This window comes from Megalops cyprinoides, chromosome 12 (genome assembly GCF_013368585.1).
Source record: "Megalops cyprinoides isolate fMegCyp1 chromosome 12, fMegCyp1.pri, whole genome shotgun sequence".
Taxonomy (NCBI): Eukaryota; Metazoa; Chordata; class Actinopteri; order Elopiformes; family Megalopidae; genus Megalops; species Megalops cyprinoides.
The window spans coordinates 13,592,752-13,616,173 of NC_050594.1; the positions used below are offsets into that span (position 1 = coordinate 13,592,752).

General features: G+C 41.2%; 4 protein-coding genes and 5 non-coding genes across 12 annotated transcripts; 7 read left to right on the top strand and 2 right to left on the bottom strand.

Annotated features, from left to right (window-relative positions):
• Positions 1-1,930: 1,930 nt before the first annotated feature.
• Positions 1,931-5,280, bottom strand: LOC118787197 (dynein light chain Tctex-type 1-like). Of its 4 annotated transcripts, none has more exons than XM_036542663.1 (5): positions 5,202-5,280; positions 4,875-4,916; positions 4,515-4,638; positions 3,755-3,884; positions 1,931-3,318 (listed from the first exon to the last, which is right to left on the bottom strand). In XM_036542663.1, exons 1-5 carry the CDS (start codon positions 5,226-5,228, stop codon positions 3,189-3,191), a joined length of 453 nt encoding a protein of 150 aa, XP_036398556.1. In that variant the 5' UTR covers positions 5,229-5,280; the 3' UTR covers positions 1,931-3,188. The 4 variants fall into 4 exon arrangements, with proteins under 4 accessions (XP_036398556.1, XP_036398558.1, XP_036398557.1 ...); XM_036542665.1 differs by having other exon boundaries at positions 3,807-3,884; positions 5,202-5,279; XM_036542664.1 differs by lacking the exon at positions 4,875-4,916 and having other exon boundaries at positions 5,202-5,276.
• Positions 5,281-6,562: 1,282 nt separating this feature from the next.
• zmpste24 (zinc metallopeptidase, STE24 homolog) lies at positions 6,563-11,876 on the top strand. The gene is made up of 10 exons (XM_036542505.1): positions 6,563-6,948; positions 7,470-7,616; positions 8,116-8,202; positions 8,681-8,797; positions 8,952-9,104; positions 9,545-9,686; positions 10,128-10,303; positions 10,580-10,684; positions 11,056-11,199; positions 11,518-11,876. Exons 1-10 carry the CDS (start codon positions 6,841-6,843, stop codon positions 11,740-11,742), a joined length of 1,404 nt encoding a protein of 467 aa, XP_036398398.1. The 5' UTR covers positions 6,563-6,840; the 3' UTR covers positions 11,743-11,876.
• Positions 11,877-14,111: 2,235 nt separating this feature from the next.
• Positions 14,112-16,876, top strand: atp5if1b (ATP synthase inhibitory factor subunit 1b). Its single transcript, XM_036542471.1, has 3 exons — positions 14,112-14,235; positions 15,808-15,920; positions 16,560-16,876. Exons 1-3 carry the CDS (start codon positions 14,167-14,169, stop codon positions 16,699-16,701), a joined length of 324 nt encoding a protein of 107 aa, XP_036398364.1. The 5' UTR covers positions 14,112-14,166; the 3' UTR covers positions 16,702-16,876.
• Positions 16,877-17,981: 1,105 nt separating this feature from the next.
• rpl13a (ribosomal protein L13a) lies at positions 17,982-22,966 on the top strand. Its single transcript, XM_036542235.1, has 8 exons — positions 17,982-17,997; positions 18,706-18,794; positions 19,629-19,701; positions 20,242-20,307; positions 21,114-21,215; positions 21,593-21,678; positions 21,871-21,930; positions 22,740-22,966. The coding sequence occupies exons 1-8, from the start codon at positions 17,982-17,984 to the stop codon at positions 22,947-22,949; spliced, it is 702 nt and encodes a 233-aa protein (XP_036398128.1). The 3' UTR covers positions 22,950-22,966.
• On the bottom strand, positions 18,559-18,630 carry trnaw-cca. Its single transcript has one exon. It is a non-coding gene; the product is annotated as a tRNA-Trp (tRNA).
• On the top strand, positions 19,454-19,537 carry LOC118787546. The gene has a single exon (XR_005005381.1). It is a non-coding gene; the product is annotated as a small nucleolar RNA Z195/SNORD33/SNORD32 family (small nucleolar RNA).
• LOC118787550 lies at positions 21,313-21,385 on the top strand. The gene has a single exon (XR_005005385.1). It is a non-coding gene; the product is annotated as a small nucleolar RNA SNORD50 (small nucleolar RNA).
• Positions 21,730-21,806, top strand: LOC118787549. Its single transcript, XR_005005384.1, has one exon. It is a non-coding gene; the product is annotated as a small nucleolar RNA SNORD34 (small nucleolar RNA).
• Positions 22,499-22,582, top strand: LOC118787547. Its single transcript, XR_005005382.1, has one exon. It is a non-coding gene; the product is annotated as a small nucleolar RNA Z195/SNORD33/SNORD32 family (small nucleolar RNA).
• Positions 22,967-23,422: the final 456 nt, after the last annotated feature.

The following is a 23,422-nucleotide window of genomic DNA, read 5'->3' on the forward strand; positions in this document are numbered from 1 at the left end:
CTGATATAATTAACTGAACCATAGAACCATAGCCTACGGACAATGTTTTGCGTGTCAAACTTAAAGACTCTTCCAGTATTTTTTTCTATTAATATTATGGTTATTACTACTACTATGGTGGTTATTATTATGATTGATTATTATTATTGCTCTTATAAATTGCCAAACTGTCAAAAAGCTCAAGTACCTTAATTGAAATATAGCAGGTATATGTTTATACATGTATAAAAAGATGGAAGATCTACTAACAGATGTTTTGTAGAAAATTGAAATATCAGTGCTACCTTTTCCTTGGCATCAAATGGGTGAATGGCTTTTCCTGAATCAGCAAGTTTTGTCATAATCTGATCTCATTTTTAGATTTTCTAACACATTGAAAAAACAGTGATAATGTTGATGAGAAAGCATTGGCCCATTTGTGTAGTGCTTCAGTGGGAAATGGGGAACCCCACCCCAGCCTCTACTTCCTTATCAAAATGCTGTAATCCAGCTGCCATCAGGAAAAGAAATCGCACCTTATACCTTGGTCAACCTGTCATAAGCTTTTGTTTTTACTCAGACTTTATACATCCCAAAAGGCACAGGTTGAGATTGTATCTATCTAATGTACGCTCTCTTTTAAAGGTCTGTATTGGCTAAAGTTATACCACTTTCAAATATATTATCACACAAAAAGACTCCCCTTGAGTATTCTCTTGGATGATTTCCATCTTCTAGCTGAAAGTGTTTGTTTTGAAGGGGCAATCTGACAAGACTTCTTTTGATATGTGCTATCATTTGATATGTGGTATAATGCACAAAACATTGTCCTGGTTGATTTGGAAAAATGTTTCCAAAGTGCAGTTAGAACAGTGCTACTGCTGTACCCTCCAGCTGCTGATGACTTGGAAGGACTAAACCAGCACTGAGCACTATGCTATGGATAGAAGTAAGAAATGTTTCAGACAAACAAAATATGCACACCTGCAAGTCTGTGCACATCTGCAATCTGTTTGGTTTTTTTGTATTAACAAAAAATATCTGGTGATCATGTCCCACTTCTACAACATATCAAATTATAGAAGCCCCTTCTAAAGTAGGTTTCTCATATTATTTTGTGTAACTTTTCCATATCCAGCTGTCCACATGCTACATTTCAGAACCTGAGAAAAGTAGAAACTGCAAAATTGCTTAATCCTAACCCCTAAAATTACTCGGCCGTGTTGCATTGGTAATTTGATGAACTAGAAAACACCTGTCAGTAGACTCAAGTATAGACAAGCGCTTTCATAGAGAATTTGTAAACGGAATGTCTGCAAAACTCATGAGTTTTGTTTTTTTTTCCTCTTTTTCTTTTCACAATTGATTCCAATAAACAATTCAGTGAAATGGTGCTAAACTAAAACCCTCTATTGCATGGTTTATATATCTTTGCCAGAGCAGCTTGGTTATGTTTAAGAGGACCTAAGGTGATTGGTCATTTTCACTCCATCTGAAGAGAAATGTAAATATGGACAGATAATTCGGCCTCAGTAACAACCAGGGTCGTGTACTTTTAAATATTTATTTTTTCCTTCACATCAACTGGGAGAATAATTCGGTGATTTTTATTGGTCTTTATGAGATAAAATTGTATTTAATAAGCAAACATTACAATACACTTACAAGTTTGCTTATCACATTGTCATGGAATTGTTACATTTTTATTCAGGTGCTACTTTTAACTAACAAATTAAGTGTGTGTGTGCGCGCGTGCGTGTCTGTGCATGCGGGCACATGTGTATTACCCATTTTTTCTTTCAACTCATCTTCAAAAAGGCTAAAAGGAGGTGGATATCGCCATCCCCAAAGGTGTTCTTTAATAGCAGTAAGGATTGTAGGGATGGTTGCATAAAAACCATGACAAAAACAGTCAAAAAAGAAACAAACCAATTTTGATTTAAGGGGAAGATTAATTGATACTTTATTCTTTTCTGGAATTGTTTTTTTCAGAAGCATTCCTTTGTAAATGGGTGGGTTTCCTTTAACAAGGCACAATTCTATTTCTCTTAACTGCTCATTGAGAAATTGTTATTCTACAAAATAGCAGTGTGGATAATTCTGTTGTCTAATTTCACAACGTCAGGGTTAAAAACTCATAATTTAGAAAAATACTCATGAATATTGATTTAAATCATTTGAAAACAGCCCTAAATGTGACACACTTAATCTTGGTTTATGCACACTAGGCTCCAGGTATTACTGTGGTAATATAGCAGTGTTACATGATTTAAAATGCTGTCAGAACAATGTTAGCTATTTTAATTGTTGTTTTCCAGCTGCCCAGTCAGATCATTGGCCCCATGTACTGCTCTGGCTCTGTGTGGACAACAGTGCCTCTGTGGATGAGATGCCAGTGTCACCCCCAGCATCAGCATATTAGTTTCACTGTTAAAAATAAATAAAATGGCACATTGTCAATCTACAGACATTTACCTTACAATCTGCAGGCTGGTGAAGGTTTTTTGTGGTATTACAGTTGCTGTTCAGTACGTTCTTCCTCAGTATGTTTTCTGCCATATCGCAATGATGGGATATCGGGGGCTGGCTGTGGTTTCTGATGTTCACTCCTTTGTGAGCTGTGGCTACTGAAGTTAGTACATTGATATGAACACAAATTGCTGCTGTGGGCATCTTTAAAGCACACAGAACTATGGCTCAGGAGGTAAGTACAAATGTCAGCTGCCACCAGCTTACAGAAATGTGGGGGAGGACGAGAGTTTAAGTAAAATGGAAAAGTGAATTCATGGTCAGGCCTTGCACAGGAGTCTTACTGTATTTTGAGTGCAAAAGGACCTCACAAAAAACGAGGAGATATGGGCCAATCGAGAGGCAAAAAACGACAAGATTACTCTTTCCTTGTGGTCATTGTTCGAAAAGACACTTGTTAACTCATGGGTAAAACAGATGGGGTGTTACCATTGGAACGTTCTGACTTTAGCTGCTAATGCAATTCGGTTTGCCTGTATGGACAGTGGAAGTGTCCTCGTCCCCCAAAAAGATTAATGTATTTTTACCCCAGAGCTGGTTTACTGAAACCATGCAGAAAAACTTGCAATGGTTACTCCGATGACTTTTTTTGTTTGCTAAAGGGAGATTCTGGTGGTAGGTGTAGAGCCTAGTCAGGGAAGATGCAGCAATTGTGAAGGTATGTGCGGATTGTACCGAGATCACAGCAGTGCTGCACAGCTCCAAGGAGAGAGGAGCATGAGGAGTGCAGAGCTGCTGCTCAGATTGCCAGGCCAAACACACTGACGATGCAATACATGGTCTTGTTCTCCCACTTCACTGTGCAGCTCCCTAGGAGGAAAAAGGGAAAGTGGTAACTCCACTGAGTCGTCATGGTTGTATGTGCTTACTGGAAACTCGTTGTGCACGAACTTTGGTTTTCTCTTGTTTCCTTAGGAATCAACCACCCAGATACCTAGCCTATATCTCCTGTTCTTTGTTCTTTTTTTTCAGTCTAATGTACTGCTTTGTAGAAATGGATTTTAATTCCACAGTCTTTTTCTTGGTACAGCATGTTTCATGCTAATGTTAATGTTAATCCCGTATTAATTTCACCTTCTGGATTCTAGTATGTATAATCATATGACTTCACAATGGCAGACAATTTTCTTAAAATACCTGTTTAAAAGGAAGCAACTTAATATAACATTGCTATATAAGCTTGCTGGGAGTTGTTATAATAATCATGTATTTGTATGACCAAGTTCCTGGGAAAATAAAAGCTCACAGAACTGAAGTCAAGGAAGAGATGTCTAGAAGAGTCCCCCTGCCATGTTTACCATCCGTTGTGTTGTCCCAGAAACAGGAACTGGCAGTGTGCAGCCCGGCTCCATTCTTCTGCAGTATGATGCAGGTCACTGCCAATAGGGGAAAGCAGCCATATTTAAAATTAATCCAGAGCTGGACTGAGTCCTGGACATCTGGCTTCAAATACCACCACCTCAATCCAACCAAGTCCCATAGAGTCGCATGTTGTCCAGGGCAACTGAATGAACGTGGGGAAAGTTCATGGGCGAAACGTTCGAGGTTTATACTGGTATGAATGGAATGGGCAAAGCTAGTCTTTTACTGTGTTATCGTGTCTCCAACGAGTGTGAGGACATATCCACCTTCCACCGAACGAATGTGGTATGAATTGAAAATTTTGGGAATTGCAGCTCAGTCTGTACTCATTATGGTACCAGATACTATAGCGCTATGTGATGTATTAAACCATGTTCAGCTATGGACTTCGGGGTTTGTACTGCTGTTAATGCGGCCTTATATAATACACAAATGTGAATGTACTTTTTTCTTCTGCCAGATTCTTTAACATGATTGCCTTTCAAATGCTATTTGTAATACACAGGGTATATTACAAGATATTGTTTATGATGAGAAGTAAAGACGATTACAACATAAGGCTGTATTACTGAGTTGATGCGTAATCATCTCTGTCGACTACTTGGAAGGCAGAAAAAAGCTGCGTGCCCCTCATGAAGACTCACCGATGTATTTGAAGGGTTTCCCGAGTTTGGTCAGCTGGTTGAGGCTTGTTTCCACCACACTGGACGTCCACTGATTGATTCGATTGTGTTGGTAGGCATTATTTCCAATTGTGGTCTCCACCGCCTGTATGTTTTAGAACGAGAACACAGGGGTTTCCATTCCCAGTTGAATCTAGGGGTTAAGTACTTCAAAGCATATGCTATCAATGTGCGGAAATGTATCGTGCCAAACATTTGCATACGTTTATCAGTACGCCCCGAATACCGTGCCAGATGCAGTCAGATTTTGCCATAGCTAGGCAATCTGTCGGATTTCGATTGGGAGCAACCGAATTGTTTTTGCAACTGTCTATTACTTACATCTTTGATGATTGCGGTGATGTCATCAACAACGAACACAGTCTGGAGCAAGGGAAAAACAGTTGGCAAAGTTGCATTCGATGTTGCGAATTTGGGTATTGTTTTCAACGCTATTTAGCTTTGTTAAGTAGGCTACATTACTTTTCTTGTTACAGTCTGACTGGTAGCCCACTGTAGCCCTTGCACAGCGAGCGAGCTAGGTACTTAAATCGGTTAAACTGATAGCTACTGCAAAACTGCGACAATTAAATATTCAATTTTCTCAAGAACCGCAAGAGTTGTAGCCAAACAGTTACCAATAAATAGTGAAATGGTGACACTGATTACCTCCTCTGTTGACTGAAATTCGTCCATTTTGAAGTGTGTTGCTCTCAAGTGTTTAGTGTTGCCTAGCAATACCCAACATACAAACCTCAGGGACTTTAAATCACTGGGTGTCTGTAATTTGTTTCAACTGGAGCTTCCACAGGATGAGGCCGCTGTTCACGTGAAACCGTAGTACAATAGGCCACTAATTGAGCATGCGAGCTGTGATTAAGTGCAAGTGACGAGTCCATCTGTTCTAGCGCAGGGGATCACGAAAAATCACAGGGATTGGGTTTTCCGCTGACCCCTATAAATTCATCATGTCGCTGCAGTTAACTCCCAACTACATGGCTTGCTCTCTCAATGTTTTAGTTGATGATAACGCGTGCTAAAATGCACCCCACAAGGTTACAGGTGTAAGTACAGCACTAAAAGATAGTCCTACCTAAGACTACGGCCTATGATATTTAGCTCAGCGATAAACATCATTTCTTAGTCCACTTGACTTTTTCGAAGGTCTAAAGATGCTTTCTTATGCCAGCCTACGACACAATTAAGAAGATTGTAATAATTAACTATCCAGCTAGTGTTATAATTCCTCTAGGACAGCAACTAACAATGAATTAGAAATCGATGTAAATGCATTTATACATTAATTGATAGGTTTTTTTTTTTTTTTTTTTAACCAATATCCATATATACTTTATGGTCAATTTTTTTTATTTGGCTGACGTTTGTATTCAGAGCTGCAGAGGTTATACCAACATTAAATAATGTACACATATGTAGCTAAATGTCACGGGAGCTGCTATATAATAGTAACTGAGTAACTGTTAAAGGACAGCTAGTAGGACAGTAATCAATCAAGCTAAAGGAAAACAAACTAAAACAACGCTAAAATTAAAAACAAAAAACACACGATGCCAAACACTGATCCTAAGAAGCAACAAATATGCCTCATAAAAGCATCATAAGCATCATTTGGGGAGTGTAACAGTACTGTACTGTACAGTAAACAGTCACTTTTTTTGCTTTATTTTATTGCAGCCCCCATAAGCCAATAAGCGTAATCGCTTTTTTTTTCCTCTCGCCTGCCAAACTGTCCAAATGTTATGAATCAAATAGCCTACGTAAGATGAGCATTGTATTAATTCGAAGAATACCCACACTTAGAATTGCGCCCTTTAAAAATATGAAATAAATATGCATACGTTTTAAAACATCCTACTAGAGGTACTGCAGCATGGCTGTTAACATTTCCCAAGAGACTTAAGACACTTTTCCTCACTGCGTGCCATGTGCACTTTTAGTAGGTTAGTAGGAACCAAAGATTTGTGTAGCGGAACTGAGGGCTAGATGCACTTGTTGTATAGGGGGTAGAAATTGAGCACCAACCAGATGAATTGTTTAACATGAATGGAAACGGGAAGAGAATAGCATGAGTTGTCATTGTTAGCTAGAAACAAAAGACACCATTCTGCAAAATTGTGGACACTGAGAACGCATCACCATCCGAATCATCGATTACCTTACCATAAAATACATGCCAAAAAGATTGATGCTAAAATTTTTTGTGAGATTGGAAAACGTGCAGATCGCAGGACTTGCTTGCCTGGCAAGAAAATTAAAGTAACGTTAGCTGACTAACATTAACTGAAAGATGTTGCAAACGATATCTGAGCTTTCCATCGAAAATAAAATATTTTATGCTGTTTTGGTGTTTTCCTGGACGGTGTATTTATGGGAGGCCTACCTTGCATATAGACAGGTAAGTTGGCTAAATGAAGTGTGCGTTTCATAAGTGTGTAGCTAGCTAACAAGCTTAACGTGGCTCGATAACGGTATCATTTTTACGTCTTTTCATTACATACGTTTGATATCCTAGCTGTAGCGAAATAGCTTGCTAATCAATAATTAATTCTAGCTAAATGAACACCGTAGCCTTTTGAGTCGCTGCCTGGTTAAATTGATAGCCAGATAAGATTAGCTATTACAGATGTGCAGGGAATCGTTTCGCTCACTACTTAGCTGTGTGATTGCTCTAGCTAGCTAAATGTGTCTTGGATGCGTACAATCATGCTAGAGTTTCGTTAGCCAGTCACTGTCCTGCACTTGAAAATAGTTCGGATCTCTGCAGAGAGGACATCCCCAACGTTCACTGAAAGCAATAGCTATCAGTGTTGAAACATTACATGAATATGTACACGTGTGATTAAACTATAAAGCGCAACTGAGTTGAAAATCAGTCAGTGTGGACCTGAGTATGAATCGTTGTTTCCTCTACCTCAGCGGAGGGTATACCAGACCACTACGCATGTCCCGGTGGAGCTGGGGAAGATCATGGACGCGGAGACGTTCCAGAAATCGCGCCTCTACCAGCTGGACAAGAGCAACTTCAGTTTTTGGTCTGGACTGTACTCCGAGACTGAGGGAACGGTAGGTGACGCCGGTAAAAGACCATGCACTGCGCTTGTAATAAACCATTTCGTTACATTTTGACAATTTGAGTAGCTGATTAATTTGAATAGCAATTTGAAATAAGTAGTTGATCCTCAAAAGGGGAGTTCCAAATGTGGAGGAAAACTATGTTTTTCACTGAGGTAATTTCTCAGTTATTTAAATTCTTTAGCCATAACCCGGAAAAAGTTAAGTATTCTCTGTCTTTACAATCCTTTATTAGACTAAATCTAAAAAAATAACGGGACTCCCGTTCATTATTTGAGTGTCACCGTTTTGTCAGATTTATGTTTTGATGGTTGTGGTTGTGGTGCTGTTGCCCTTAATTCATTGCTCTGTTTGCACAGTTATCCAACAATTTAACTGGGCAGTTAGCCAACAGCAGTGAGATATTCATATTGAAGTGGACAAATGTATTATCATACCGTAATGCATAGTAGAGTGACCAGTAGCTGAGCCTTACCTTGGTGTTTCGCAGCTGATCCTGCTCCTGGGTGGAATTCCATTCCTCTGGAGGGTGTCTGGAGCCGTCACTGCACGATTTGGACTGGGAACTGAGTATGAGGTGGGTGTAGCGGCACTTTTTGTGTGTGTGTTGAGTGAGTCGTTGATGTCATCACACCACAGGAATGAGCTGCGTGGCTGCGTGTATGATGGACGCATTTTTCAGGAGAGCTGATTCAAGTCATGTATTGAAAAGAGCGTGTGCATCAACATTTGTGTTTATTGGTACCACCCCTGATAGACCACACTATCTACAGGGATGCATTGCCTTCAAGGATTTCTGTCATATTCTTTCATATTCCCTCATGCCATAGATATTTTGACCCTATGAACTGTCCAGACTGGACGCCTCATCCATTTTGTTTTACTCTCCTATACTGAGGTCTTTTGATCATGTCAGTGCAGAATACTTGCGTTGAAATGTATCTGTTATGTGTGGTCAAAGATCAGTGGTGACCACATTGCATGTAGTTGCAGGTAGTTCCATTAAATTGTATGTATGTGTACTGAATGTCACCATGGCCTGTTTATTATTCCAGATCTCACAGTCCCTAGTCTTCCTGATGCTGGCCACACTCTTCAGTGCCTGCACTGGCCTGCCCTGGAGTATCTACAATACCTTTGTCATTGAGGAGAAACATGGCTTCAATCAACAGGTATCCTACACATTTAACATGCTGAGAGAGGGAAGAGTAGATCAACTTTTCAATGAAGCGATGAGTGAGAGAATGACATCCGTTTCTCTTTCTCCTCACACTCTGTCCCCTTTCTTCCTCCACCCTCTCCCTCTCTCCTGGTGTTCTCGGTCAGACCCTCGGCTTCTTCCTGAAGGATGCAGTGAAGAAGTTTGTTGTGACGCAGTGCATCTTGCTGCCTGTGACTTCGCTGCTTCTTTACATCATCAAAATCGGAGGGGACTACTTTTTCATCTATGCCTGGCTTTTCACCCTTGCAGTCTCCCTGGTGAGTCTTCCTCAATGCCAGAGTCTGGCCTGCACAGGACATGAGAAAATGTGTAGACAACCACCTTGTGGCAGGTTGTAGCCACGCTTCTGCTGATTTGTTACGGAATACTTTCCATGGGGTTCATTAAATGCCCAAGCGCAAAGACTTTTTTAGAAAGCTGAAACTAAGTGTGAAGATCCAGTTGACTGGATGTATTAAATCATAACAAATGAAATAATAACACCAAGTTAAACTTCTTCTCAGGGAATAGCCCTAGGTTCACTTTAATTGGCTCTGGATTTTAACACTGTTGAGTAGCCATGGATCTCTCTAGGTCTTTTTTCATCCTTTAGTCTTTGCTACAGTACCTTTTCATAGCTAAGGCACGTGACATGGATCATGTGATTGCCATCTTTCTCCCTCTCTCTGTTGCCTTTATCCATCTTTGTGCCGTATAGGTGCTTGTGACCATCTACGCTGATTACATCGCTCCACTTTTCGACAAGTTCACGCCCCTGCCGGAAGGAGAATTAAAGGAAGAGATTGAGAGCATGGCCAAGTCCATTAGCTTCCCCCTCACTAAAGTCTATGTGGTAGAAGGTACAGTTACTTTATAGTCTTGGGGTTTAGGTCATGTATTTCGTCAGCTTGTCATCATAACTGACAATTGTTTATGTAGTTCATTTATCATTTATATTCATGTCTACTGTATTCCCCATTCACATTTACTATTACGGTGTATCTCATGTGAAGAAAGCTGTAAAGACCTGACCAAAAGATTAGATGAATTCTAAAGTCTGTACAGATGTCAAGACAGAAGTGGACAGAAATGGCACAGTGCATTGAAGTTCAGTGCTTGTACACTGTCTTGAATGACGGTACATTGACTACAATGTGTAGACATTTAGGTCTGACAGTTGTCGCTTTCTTCCTGTTCACATATTTTCAGTCTTTCCCATCATGCATGTCAGAGCCAGAGTGACAGGGCACATGTTTGTGAAAACTTGTCAAGACTTTGACCATATGATGTTGGTGTTCCAGGGTCAAAGCGGTCCTCTCACAGCAACGCCTATTTCTATGGCTTCTTCAAAAATAAGCGCATTGTGCTGTTCGACACTCTGCTAGAGGACTACTCGCCCCTGAACAAGGTGGGCGAGGCCGAAACGGAGCACAGCGAGGAGAATGACGCTGAGGGCGAGAGCAAGACCAAGCCCAAGGTCAGGGAGGCGCAACGTGCAAGCACACTTCACTATGAAATTCAGAACAGAAGGCCTAGGATCCCCCTAAGCCCTTTTTTAAATATTCATATGCGATCACCATTACGTCTGACTGCACTGTCTCTACCACAGCCAAACACTGGTAATGCACATGCAGACATACCAGCGTCCACATATGAGAATATCATCTTTCAGTTTGTGGGGTTGTTTGGTTTAAAGGTCTTTAAGTGTTTTTCTAGAAGAGCTACCCTTTCATTCTGATTCTCTCACCTCCAGAATAAAAAGCAAGGCTGCAACAACCCTGAGGTGCTGGCGGTTTTGGGCCATGAGCTCGGCCACTGGAAGCTGGGCCACACCGTCAAAAACATCGTCATTAGCCAGGTGCGTATAATGGCCCCCCAGTATACCCTCCAGCAGGCCAACCCCTTTCTCAGATGGAGGGCTCTTTGCTGGTTCTGTGAGTCTGAGTACCTCAAAGTCTCCTTCAATTTATGCAATACGTTTTGTCAGCAGTGAGGTAAGGACACTTACCTCCATAGCGCAGGTTTGTCCTTGGGGGATAATGAGTTATCCAGCCATGTGAGTAGTTTATAGACTATGGGCAAAAATGCAACCATAATCAGCACAGGACAATATAGGTGTTGGATTAGCAAATTAATACTGTGTTGCTGTTGATGTCATCAGATTTTTGTGTCAATTTTGTTTCACTGTGAGCATTCTCTCTCCCTGTCTCTGCCTCTCTTTGGTTACAGATGAACTCTTTCTTGTGCTTCTTTCTGTTCGCCGCCCTGATTGGTCGCAAAGAGCTATTTTTGGCCTTCGGTTTCCATGACAGCCAGCCCACCCTGATTGGCCTGATGATCATTTTCCAGTTCATCTTCTCTCCGTACAATGAGGTAATCCTCAAGTTTGGTTTACAAGTGTTGGAACTGTGCCCAGTAGCTGGCAAAATCGGTCATCTCGCTGCTCAGTTCAGCTCATCGTTTAGCAAGGGGACCTGCGAGTGTGACCAGGACATTAAGTCAAAGCAGGGGAAAATAAGCAATGATTTTGTTAAGTGCTTTGCATTGGACTTGTTTACATGTCCAAAATGTGGGTATAAAGACATGTATCTATCTGTATGTTTGTCCATCCCTCTGTCACTACACTGAAGCTAGTCTAGGGCGTACCAATCACAGTGGATAAGCTCATCTCTCCTCCCTCTTCTCTCCTAGCTGCTGTCCTTCTGTCTGACAGTCCTGAGCCGCAGGTTCGAGTTCCAGGCCGACGCCTTTGCCCTTGGCATGGGCAGGGCCTCTGAGCTCTACTCCGCCCTCATCAAGCTGAACAAAGACAACCTCGGATTTCCCGTGGCTGATTGGCTGTTCTCCACATGGCACTACTCCCACCCTCCCCTGCTGGAGCGACTGCGGGCTTTGGGAGGTCCCAAGCAGGACTGATCTCCCTAGAGGAAGGCCCCCCCTCTGCTGTGGTCGTCCCTCAAGGGCCTCCGAGGGGGGTCATTCATGCCCTATGGCATCATCCCCTTTTGCATTTCCCCCTTTCGCATTTCCCCCTTTCTTCTCTCTGTTCCCCAGTCTTCCCTCTCTGTTTTTCTTCTGTTTCCAGAGTTTTTTCTTTTTTTATTGAAACATTCAGGAATCAAACACACAAGCAGCGGCAGTTGGTTGAGGTTTTCTATTCTCGTGAAAAGGTAATCTTTCCAGTGAACTGCAGCGAAGCTGGCTTACTGATGGCTCCGAGAGATTGCTGTGGTAGGAGTGGCGGCCTACAAAGTAGATCACATGACTGCGTAGACATTGCATAGACTGTCAGTGTTTGGTTGGTTGCCCTGTTTGTTCTTGATTACATATTCCTAATGGTTTTATTTTTTATGGATTTTTCTTTTTTTTGGTTTGTTTTTATTATTTTAAACATCATCCAGCCCCTGTTAATTTAGAGCATCAACACTGAAGTGGTTGTGAACCTGTAGATTTTTGCTTTGTAAATTTTTATTCATAGAATGCCCCCCTATCCTCTAGCTGACTTACCACCTAGTGTCCAGTCCATGCTTGTGCGTATTCTGTCGCAGGGGAGCAAAGATGTGTGAAACCAGCCCCAGGCCTCTCACACCCACAAATTTTGAATGCCGTTCCTAGAGATGAATTTCGTACCACTACAGAAATACTGGAGAGGAGAACAACCTCACGAATTAACCTCATTTACAAACTGCTGCATAAAATGGCTGATGTTAACCTGTGCAGCCCTTGTGTGAAAGAGGGGTCTGCAATAATAAGCCTGCCCACACACTTGGTCTCTTCTGACTGCTGGCGGGAGCAGCTGAAACTACTTGTGTGCAGCTGTGTTTTCTACACATGGTGAGGTTTGGCTGTGCCTGTGAAGGCAGGCTGGCATGCTTGGCTTAGGATACTTCAGCTCTAGGTGGCAGTTTTTAAGTAAAGCTGGGGCTAATGAAAACAACTTAAAAAAGAGAGAAACTTTTATGTTCTAGTCTGAATAATTTGTAACACACCTCAGAGTTCTTTTTATGTACTTTTTTTTGTAAGAAAAAAATGTCAAAACCAAAAATAAAAAAAGAATCTGACTTTAAAATTGTAAATAATTAATTTAGATTATAAGTCCGGCAAAAGAATAATGTTGAAGGAGAAAGCTGACGAATATTTAAATGAGCTAGGAATCTTCTGTTTTTGTGTTGACTTGTTTAGTTTCTTTTGTTTTTCTGTGCCTGCGTGCAGAGGGTGTGGCGTAGGTACTCTACTTGCAATGTGCCTGCTTTGAAATGAAGGGATCACTTTCCCAAAAGGCAATGCGTTACAAGTCGATGAGTGGCACCCTTGCACACCTTATTATTCTGAGTGTTTGATTTGAAACTGAATGATGTACTTTTTCTCGCAACGTTGTGAATAAAAACATCACAACAGTCATGTGGTCTCTGTGCATTTTGAAGAAAATATTTCATAACTCATTAGTTTTACCTGACAAGTCACCATTATTGTGGTCAGCTTAATGCCATTCCTCATGTTGTGTCTGAGCTTAAGAAGAAAAAGAAAAATCAGTGTCTAAAGTAAAAAATGATTAGTGAAGTCAAGCTGGTAATGTTGGTAGTAGCTAAAGAAGCCAGCAGCATATTCCTTTGTTTACAAGTGAACTATAATTGGAAGTTTTCTTTATACCATGCCCTCTCCTAGCCTGAATATGAACCTATTCCCAAAGCAATACCATAAGCATTCTTTCACTAAATCAATGTATCTTCAGATGACTGATGAAGTAAGGTCAGTTTCTAGTATGAATTTAAAAACAAAAAAGGTCCCTATAAAAAGTATAAAATACCTAGTCCTTTTTGTGTTTCCAATATTTAAGTTATTAATACGATTATTTGATCGTTGAATGATAGAAAAAATACATTTGCTTTTTAAAAATTAATTTATTTTGTAATGTTTGGAGATACACTTAATATAGTTTGAGAAAGCATGCATACATACAGCATATGGGCATATTTTCTGACAATTTCATCTTCGTTCCTGTTGTAACATACGCCATCTAGCGTTAAAAGCGTTCAATGCCAAGTTGAACCTGTTGTCCACGTGCTGCAGACTAAACCACTGCGCAATATGTTCGAATCTTTTTTAAATGTGCTGCATAAACAACGTCTAAGATCGCTTTTAAATATAGAATTATTAGAAACATGTCCAGTGATTAATGTGCTGGGAATGCTTTTTAATTTTATTTTGATGGTTTAAAAGGGCAACACTGAAATGGTTATGGTACACCCCGTGTAAGCGATTGGTAGGTCCTTGATGCTATAATAATAAATGGACAAGGACAAACGCAGTTGACAGATCAATGGTATCTGGGGTTTTGCAATGGCTAGATTTCTAAGATCTAACTTCAGAGGTTTCCTGGCCACCCAGATCAGGATGTCATCCGACCAGGTAATACTGTTATCGTTCGCATGTTTTGCACAAGCTATCACCTAAGCTTCAACAAGGGTAACACCAAGGGCAAAAGCTTAGAAATTGTTTTCATCCCCGGTTCAGTCACCACATAGCCACCACTAACAGGCGAACACTTTGTGTCATTTTGCTGTCTCATAACCTCACCTTGATTCTGTGCATAAGCATTTCATGTTTGCTGTTACAAATCTTTATGTAGTTTATTGTTAAGTCCGCAAATCTGGCTAGATAACGTTACATTATATTGTGTACAGAGCGTTAGTACCTCAGCAGGTTGTAAGACACTGACGGTTGAGTGCCCGCATTAGAGAGCAAGTGACAATTTGTAACTACCATTTTTGGTTAACTTTATTATAATATATTTTAACATTGTTCAAACTACAGTTGAATCTCTATTTATAAAGTTGTAACTACCTGAGATTGTTGTGTAAGTAGTCAGATAACGTTCACAGCCTGTAGAGAAGTTAACGGTGCGTGTTGATCCACGAAAGATGGCAGCCAAAGGCAACATGTCAGACGTCAGTCCTCGGTTTTAGTAACGCTAGCTAAGTAAGTTGGCTTTTACCCTCGGTAGACATATCCCAGGTGCTACCCACAAATTGTGCAGTAGTCATAGCTGACACTTTGGCGGAGTTGTGATGTAGCTCATTGATTGTACGTGTAACCTTGACAACTTCACCATATTGTGTTTACAGGTAAGACCGGTCAATTGCTGATTGTCGAGTAAAGTTCTGAAAATGGCTACCTCGTTTGCATGGGCACTAAAACGGCTAGCGCATAGTTCTTGGCTTCCTTTCTTGCATACCTTTTTGTGGCACAATAGTCAGTGGCGTTATTGTCGTCGTCTGGAAAATCGCATCTCAGTTTTGGGCAGGCCATTTTTATGTGCCCTTATTGCAAATAAGCTGAGTAATCATGAAAAACATCAGTAAAGCAACGTTTCACAGATGAGTTGAAGTAAAGCAGGTGCCAAGATAATAAAAAAAACTCCTCCAATTGACTTCACCACCACTTTGTGGTGAACAGTGTAAACATTTTAAGCACAACAATTAAACGCACCAGTTAATTGTGGGGTCTTTACTTCAACGCCATAGTCTAGCTCGTTGTGCAATTTCCTAGCAGGAACAGAAGGGCAAACTGCTATTATACAGAGTTGTGGAACTCAGTTCAGTTCAACATTGTGTATTTCTGGGTTTTTAACAGTTAAGTATATAATGCAGAAGGACACTCTTAACAGTGTTGAAAATAATGGAAAAATAATAGAAAAAGAAAACGGACTGATCTGGCTAGACCCAAAGAGTGGCTGTTTCTTTTGAACTTTTTAGGTTATTCTAAAACCAAACACAGATTGTTTTAGAATAACCTAAAAATGGACAACATACACATACGCGTCCATGTATTTTTTGTATGCAAAAAAGTTGTTGCATGAAATATTCCTCCATCAGGATTTGGAATTGATTCTTTTACAGGCTGATGCAGGTTGCCTTTTTGTGTTTGGCGTACCTGCAGTGCGTGATAACCCACACTGTGTGTCTGTTTCCTGTGGTACAGCTGGGGGAACTCGGCAAAGGAGCGGGGAAGGGAGGAGGAGGCGGAGGGGCCGTGAGAGAGGCCGGTGGGGCCTTTGGGAAGAAGCAGGCGGCAGAGGAGGAGCGTTACTTCAAGTAAGGGCATTCCCAGGAAATTCATTCTCCTGCTCAGCCTTATGTCTGACTCTGTCAAAAGGAGGAAGGGGAAGGACGAGTCATTTCGAGATGTTTTTGGACAGCCCCACATGTGCCAATGGCTTGGAACAAAAACCCTTGGGAAAATGCCTTGTTTAGCCTTTGTAATGTGTCATTTTCAGGCATACGCAGAAAACAGACATACAGCTCTAGCATAGTGAAAGAAGGAGAGAGAGCAATAAGTAGAATGACAGCTTTTACTTGCTGCCTCTTGCATACATCTGTTCTTTTATCAGGTTACGGAGTTTTTTGGGTACGCCTTCAGTAGCAAATCAGCTCAGATGTTCTGATGATGGTCTGTGTGATTGAAGCAGTTAGTGTCTAATAAAATGGCATGATTCATGCTAGAAGCAGCGTGTAAGAGTTGTTTGTCTTGATTTTTTTTTTCTCTCTCATGCACTTGCAGTTCTCTCAAGTATTGCTGATGAGTGTTCAGAATTCTACAGGGCAAATATTAGCAAGGAGTCATGTCCAGTTCAGCCTTCCCTCCCTCATTAAACTGACTGGTGAGGACCTGACAACCCTTCACCGTAGGTCGTGATGGGCTTAGGTAATGTGTGCACTACCATGTCCCTGCAGAATGAAAGAGCAGGAGCAGCTAGCTGCACTGAAGCAGCATCACCAGGAAGAGATTGACCACCATAAGAAGGAGATCGAGAGACTGCAGCGAGAGATCGACCGCCACCAGGGCAAGATCAGGAAGCTGAAGCATGACGATTGAGCCCTCTGGCAGAAGCACTGCCCCCTTCCCCACCCCTTCCTCTACCACCCAGAGAAATCTGAGATGTCAATGCCAAAACTTAACTTTGCTGTCATAGGTACAAATGTTTAATCTGTGATTGTACATGCTTGAAGCAACTATGACAAAAATAAAGTGCACCTATCATTTTCCAAAAGTGAGATTTTTTTTATAACTGATTGAACCATGTTTCATTCACCCTTGTTCATAAACATTTCTTATGCCACAAGGTGCACAAAACATTGTGCCTTCAGAAGAAAACAGGGAAAACTGATCCACAGAAACCTGAAAGTTGCATTCTCATACTCACATCTCACTCAAAAAAAATTTAAAAAAAATTGTTTTGGGCTTTCTGTCCCTCAGGAAATATGGTGAACTGTATGGAATGCATAGTTTTCGTGAATGCATGGATACAATGTGGACACTGGTCCATTCAATCTCCTGTTTAGAAGTACTCACGTTGAGGCTAAACCTGAATGACAATATGTCACAGATGTGAAAGGGAGGAAAGCTACAGCATTTACGCTTTAATACCTGTTAACAACTGTGATATATTAATTGCATTACAATTATGTGTATATATAAAATGCACATATATGTATATAAAAACACATTTTCTTGCCTTCACTATTTGAAGTATAGATTGTACTTGAGTAAGTTGGTCATTGCAGATGTTGTGTGCACCTGTTTAATTCTGAATCTTTGCAATGCTGATATTCAGAAACGTTTCCCAGGACTCATCCAACTGTTGGTCTAAATTTTAAGTACTTTTTCCAAGAGATACATCGGGAATGTATTTGTAAAACGGTGACAAATCCTAAGATGCATTAAATTGATACTGAAATATTTATTTATGCATATTAGATATATTTATGCAACATTTATTCCATATGTTGACTGATAGCTCTTCGGTGCTTTTCAAATTTTAGGTTATGTGTCACAAGCTGTCCCAAATTAAATATGTATTTTGTGACAAAAACTCTGCTGTGTCTCCTGCTTCAAGTAAATAAATGAAATAAATTATCAGTTTCCCCCTTATTGTTCTTCTAACATGTAAGTGTGGTGTACAGCATGCTCAGGGATATTTATGCCCCACAATATGTGTTGTCTTAATAGCTTTAGCCTTCAGATACTTGAAAAGGAATGTGTCATTTTTTGTTGGTTTGAGCATTATTTATTAAGCATAACTATTGCTTCAAACAGACTTTTTGTCTCTGTCCCATGGAAACATTAAATTAAAGTCTTATTGAAGGTTGCTCAATATGACATCACATACAAGTGGGATTGAATAGTATTTTATTTTTGCATGCGATTTTTTTCCCTTAAGTGTCTGCCTAGATCTGAAGACGCGTGAAGCGATAAATTAATGTTCCCCTGAGCGATCCGCCTGTGAAGTTCATCTTTTGGATATGTGGTTTAGACGAGTATTAGAAAATTATTGTTTTAATCCAATGCAATATAAACTAGGGTTTATTAGACTACATCTGAATGCTTTTGCAATTAGTATTAGGTTTCGGTTGGGTGCTTCTAGGTGCTAGAGTTTAAAAACGGGCAAGTTACGTTGATGGTTGTGACCTCTGGGTAAGAACGTGCGCTTTAGAATGCCAGTTTTACTTAATGGTTTGAAAATGGCTAACTGCTTTTGTTCAACATCAAACATTAGCTAGTCTCCAACCGACAATGATCCAGGAAGCAAGAGTACTCCCTTGGTAACAAATTAACTGTAATTGAATACGCTTTAATTGAATTCTAAATGATCAACAACGCCATAAAGACTGCAACGACGTCATATTAAATGACGATGGTGATGAGCAATAATGATTAGGAAAAACAGTTGTTTGACCCCGACGTGATTTGAACACGCAGCCTTCTGATCTGGAGTCAGACGCGCTACCGTTGCGCCACGAGGTCCCTCCGCTGTTCCGGCATTTCTGTATTTATATGGCTGTGGTTTGCGGGTGTTGGCTACTTGGTACCGCCCTATAGGTTCAGGCTCCTCCCCCACCCCTGATTTCTACCACGGGCGGCCCCGTCCTTCTTTCTTTTCCGACATCATGGCGGACCGGTTCAATAAGGTAGAACACAGCGCTTCATTAAAACACACTAAAAATGAGGCAAATTTGACGATTGTCGTGTTTCGCCACGTCTGTTACATTCTTATGGATGTTCTCTTGTAATTCTTGAAAAACTGTGGTAATTGGTTGGACATATTTTTGATTAAAGAGTGTATTTGTCCTGCCTGCATCACGTTGACATGCATAGCTAGCGTTAGTTAGCTTGTATGAGCACAGCCATTTGTGACACGCTGCTAGGCCCCGAGCGCCTAATCGAGGATATGTCCAGTGAATATTGTTAATGTAGCTATGCCGTTACCATGTTACTCTTAGCGTTTTCTTTATGTTTAGTGGGGAAAACGAATCCTTTGAATAGCATTCGATGGAGTTTTACTGGTGAAGTTAGGCCATGCTGTGTAGTGGTGTCATGAAGGTATCATTCAAGTGCAGACGGGAAGAATTCCAGGACGACCCACCTAGCTATCTAAAATTATATGAATATAAGTAGTGGTTTATGTTACGAAATTAAGATGTATTGTCAAAACGGTTAAAACTGTTGACTGTCTAAATGACAATTTGTCGCTCAGGAGTCATCGGTCGTTTATTATTAACTCAATGGAGTTGTTAGCTTAGTTAGCTGCGTTAGTAGTTTGCTCGATAGCGTCTCTTTCAAACTGCTGATTGTCGGTGATGTTTTTCCACAAATGAGTATTCGAGTTTAACGACCATGAGAATACTTAACATGCACTACCATCTGAGACAAGCAAGCAGCTCGGTTGAACAGTTGGAAATTTTAGATAAATGTGGCCGGCGCAGGTGTGTCGTTTTTAACCTCCCTTTCCTGGACTCCCCAAGGTTCTGCTGCTCGACGGTAGGGGCCATCTACTTGGTCGCCTCGCTGCCATTGTGGCCAAGCAGGTCCTTCTGGGTAAGAAATGCCGAATTGAATTTTAAATCTCTTTTTATTAAGTGCATGACATAGTTAAATGTAACTGGCTAGCTCCATCCAGGTCCTGCTTTTCCATGACCCACGTGGGAGGAATGCCTTAACCACAGAAACATGTTGTAGCTCAAACTGTTAGGTTCCATCTTTAGAAACTGCATTATTTCCACCAGCAGTGTGGTCAGGCTTGTATAGTTGTGATATTGTAGTCAGGAAGAGATGAATCAAAAGTGTTAAGAACCAAATAACAAATGTTGCAAGAGTCTTAAATGCATGGTTATTGGCCATTGCTTGCTCTGACTGTTGTCTGGCTGATGTTGATGACAAATTAATAAAATGGCATGGACACTTCAGTGTTAGATGTTCACACTGTACTGCCACTTAAGGAATAAAGATGCTTGAACCTACATTGCTGAATTTTCTTCATTTACTACAATAATATCTGAGGTGGTGCCAAGCTGCAAAAATGGGCCTTGCTGGTTGTGATGTCTTGCATATCTAATGTGGAGTGCACCTTTTTTACAGGCCACAAAGTGGTGGTGGTCAGATGTGAAGGGATCAACATCTCTGGAAACTTCTACCGCAACAAACGTAAGTAGTATGGCCCCTGTCTCAGTGGTCAGTCATGGCTTGGGGTGGCAGTGTCTCATGGTCTTAGTCGGGGAGCATCACGTGCATGGATTATGTTGACATGGCTGCATCATTGCGTATTAGTTTGAGTAGCATTTCCACAGACCTGCCATTGCCAAAGATGAGCATCTACTCCTACTACAGAGCCTAGGTGGATGAAATGACCACCACTTCCATCGGTTTGCCCCAACAGTGTTCTCAACCCCCACCCCGTTTATCTTGAATTTGATTCGGAAAGCTGCGGGGCATCAGAGTTTATTAAACTTGGTCCCATGTGCAAAGTGTATTGAGTTTGTAATGCTGCAGGCATCCACTGAATCTTTCTGTAGAAAGATGGAAGCCTAGACTGATTTATAGCTAATTAACTACTGAAACAGACTCTGACAGACTCAGACCAACCATCAGGATATCTTGCATCATGCTAGGGAGTATATCGCTAATGTGAGAACTGATAACACATTTGTATCTTAAAGTAAATGTGAATGGTGCAGGATTTGCCATGAGGGTCTTTAAGGTATTCCAGGGCTGGCAACATTAACCCTGGGTCAGGTGTAAATGCAGACTGCCCTATCGGGTTCCATGAAAAATGCATACAGGTAGCTGAGGCGAATCACCAGTGTTTGGCTTTCTGGTACTGAATTAATTCATGAATTTTCATTCCTTGTGTAGACTGAGTGATAGTGAATTGTGATGGGCTGGAGATGATTCTTTTGATGTTAAGGTGATTAGCAGATATGTAAAAGTACATTTTCATTGTCTTCCAATAGTGAAGTACCTTGCTTTCCTGCGTAAGAGGATGAACACCAACCCCTCCCGTGGCCCATACCATTTCAGAGCTCCTAGCAGGATTTTCTGGAGGACCGTGAGAGGTGAGGCTTGACCATGCACTGTGGGTTTGTTTAAAGCTATCTCAGCCACTTCCCTTGTCAGGGCTGTGTAGATGTTACTGTGCAGTAGCCCCTTCCTGAACTATGATGAGCACTTATCCCGAAGCTGATCTCCTTTTGATGAGCCAATCTATGGATCTGACTGCTGAGTTGGAACGGGCCTGTACGCCAGAATGTTAGGACAGCGGGGATAGGGAAACTGATCAATCAGTGTATTGCCTTGATACATACATCACCTATGCTGATACATTTTGCACTGTTTGGTTGTTGCTGCACCGGTTTTGGTGTGCTTGACTGCAGTGTTAGGCATGCATTTAGAAATCCATCCCAACATCCTTGTATTCCTTTTAAACTGACAGGCATGCTTCCCCACAAAACCAAGAGAGGACAGGCTGCCCTGGAGAGGCTGAAGGTGTTTGATGGAATCCCCCCTCCCTATGACAAAGTAAGTTGTCTCCCTAACATGGAACTGGAATCTTAACCTTGCTAACCCCAGTGTTGTCAGTGATGTCACTATTCTACCTACATTGTTTGAATGTTTAGCATGAGAACATTTTTGTAGCTGAGACAACCTATGTTCATTCCCTGTACTGAAAGCTAGCTAGTTCGCGGCTAACATGCCTGCTCTTCCTTGCAGAGGAAGCGTGTTGTGGTGCCAGCTGCCCTGAAAATCGTACGCCTGAAGCCCACTCGCAAGGTAAGCATGTAAAATGGACATGGATGGGGATGGCGCAATTAAATTTATTTTCATTGTCAGCAGTTCACTTGAAGTTATTCCTTTTCCTGTCAGTTCTTTGACAAAAAAATGAAACCGTATCGGCTACCCCTGCAGCCTTGCTCCTAATTTCTGAATTGATCTGTGTGGCTTGACCTCATTAATATTTTGGCTGGAACGACATTAGCTGTATGTAGGCTTTATGAGCGCATAATTGGGTGCTATTAAACTGCATTCAGGTACAAAATTGAAAGTTTTTAAGAAATTCAGGTTAACTAGTTTCTGGATTGAATAACTTTCAATCAGATTTGCCTCAACTTTGTTACACCAACATTGTGTGATCAAAAATAAACCTTGAATTCTGGCAAGCCTGAACAGTGGCAACATGACCAGGTGGTGCTTTGTAGCAACCTGCTAGTATAAAGGCTGGGTAAACTCATTGAAGCAGATGCTAATGAAATAGGAAACACCCCAATGTTGCTAATGTTTGTCAGACTTCTGACATATAAATTTCTTCACTGGTCATGCTTTCTTTGTACTCTTTGTGCTGGGTGTCGGTGATGTTATTCCACAGTTAAGTATTCGAGTTTAACGACCATGAGAATACTTGACATGCACTACCATCTGAGACACAGCAGTACGACCCCCCCCCCCCCTTATAGTGTGTTTTTGGTCCCTAGTTTCCATAAATATGTAGTTAGAATTGTGTTGGCTTTGAATCGTGTTGAACCCATTGTCCAGTTTGTCATGTCCTTTTCCTTATCCCCTCCAATCTTGTCTGTTTGGACCAGTTCGCCCTGCTTGGTCGCCTGGCACACGAGGTCGGCTGGAAGTACCAGGCCATCACCTCTACCCTGGAAGAGAAGCGCAAAGAGAAGGCCAAGATGCGCTACAACAAGAAAAAGACCACACTCAAACTGAAGAAGCTGGCTGAGAAGAATGTGGAGAGCAAAATCGCCAAATACACTGATGTGTTGAAACAATATGGGGTTCTTGTTTGAGCTGGCCTGAGTCGTGGGGGGAAAAATAATAAATGTTTATAGAAAGTAAACTGCTGCTTATTTTGGTTCTTTGAATGCATGTGTGTGTGATGTCGTTTTGACTGCCATTTAGTGATCTAAAATGGCATGATTGGCACCAGACTGCTTTGGAGTTTATCGATTAGATCAGATAACCCAAACGATTTTCAACCTTGGTGCACACTTTGGTATGCTCATAGCCTGAAAACAAGAACTGACTGTCTACTGCAGCCAGTCGAAATATGCGATGTGGGTTTTATATTGCGACAAGGGTTCCTGCTTTGTGATTAGCGACATGTACTTGATTTGTCCATTGTCATTAGGCGGGACGGGATTTGGATCCTACCGTGTCATAATTCTTTGTAATCTGAAAGCATCTACCTAGTCGTCGTTTAGGTGTGCGCCTTCATTGGATCACGGCCACGTCAGTCTTCGAGATCCCTTCGTTGATTGGT

Coding starts and splice junctions, on each gene's coding strand:
- rpl13a (XM_036542235.1), top strand. Junction 20,308..21,113: donor AAACTTCTACCGCAACAAAC/GTAAGTAGTATG, acceptor GTCTTCCAATAG/TGAAGTACCTTGCTTTCCTG. Junction 21,931..22,739: donor GCCTGAAGCCCACTCGCAAG/GTAAGCATGTAA, acceptor TGTTTGGACCAG/TTCGCCCTGCTTGGTCGCCT.
- zmpste24 (XM_036542505.1), top strand. CDS start 6,841: ATGTTGCAAACGATATCTGAGCTTTCCATCGAAAATAAAATATTTTAT. Junction 8,203..8,680: donor GACTGGGAACTGAGTATGAG/GTGGGTGTAGCG, acceptor TTATTATTCCAG/ATCTCACAGTCCCTAGTCTT. Junction 9,687..10,127: donor TAAAGTCTATGTGGTAGAAG/GTACAGTTACTT, acceptor TTGGTGTTCCAG/GGTCAAAGCGGTCCTCTCAC.
- atp5if1b (XM_036542471.1), top strand. CDS start 14,167: ATGGCTAGATTTCTAAGATCTAACTTCAGAGGTTTCCTGGCCACCCAG. Junction 14,236..15,807: donor TCAGGATGTCATCCGACCAG/GTAATACTGTTA, acceptor CCTGTGGTACAG/CTGGGGGAACTCGGCAAAGG. Junction 15,921..16,559: donor GAGGAGGAGCGTTACTTCAA/GTAAGGGCATTC, acceptor ATGTCCCTGCAG/AATGAAAGAGCAGGAGCAGC.
- LOC118787197 (XM_036542663.1), bottom strand. CDS start 5,228: ATGGACGAATTTCAGTCAACAGAGGAG. Junction 4,917..5,201: donor AATTTCAGTCAACAGAGGAG/GTAATCAGTGTC, acceptor CCCTTGCTCCAG/ACTGTGTTCGTTGTTGATGA. Junction 3,319..3,754: donor TCTTCCTTGACTTCAGTTCT/GTGAGCTTTTAT, acceptor TTTTCCTCCTAG/GGAGCTGCACAGTGAAGTGG.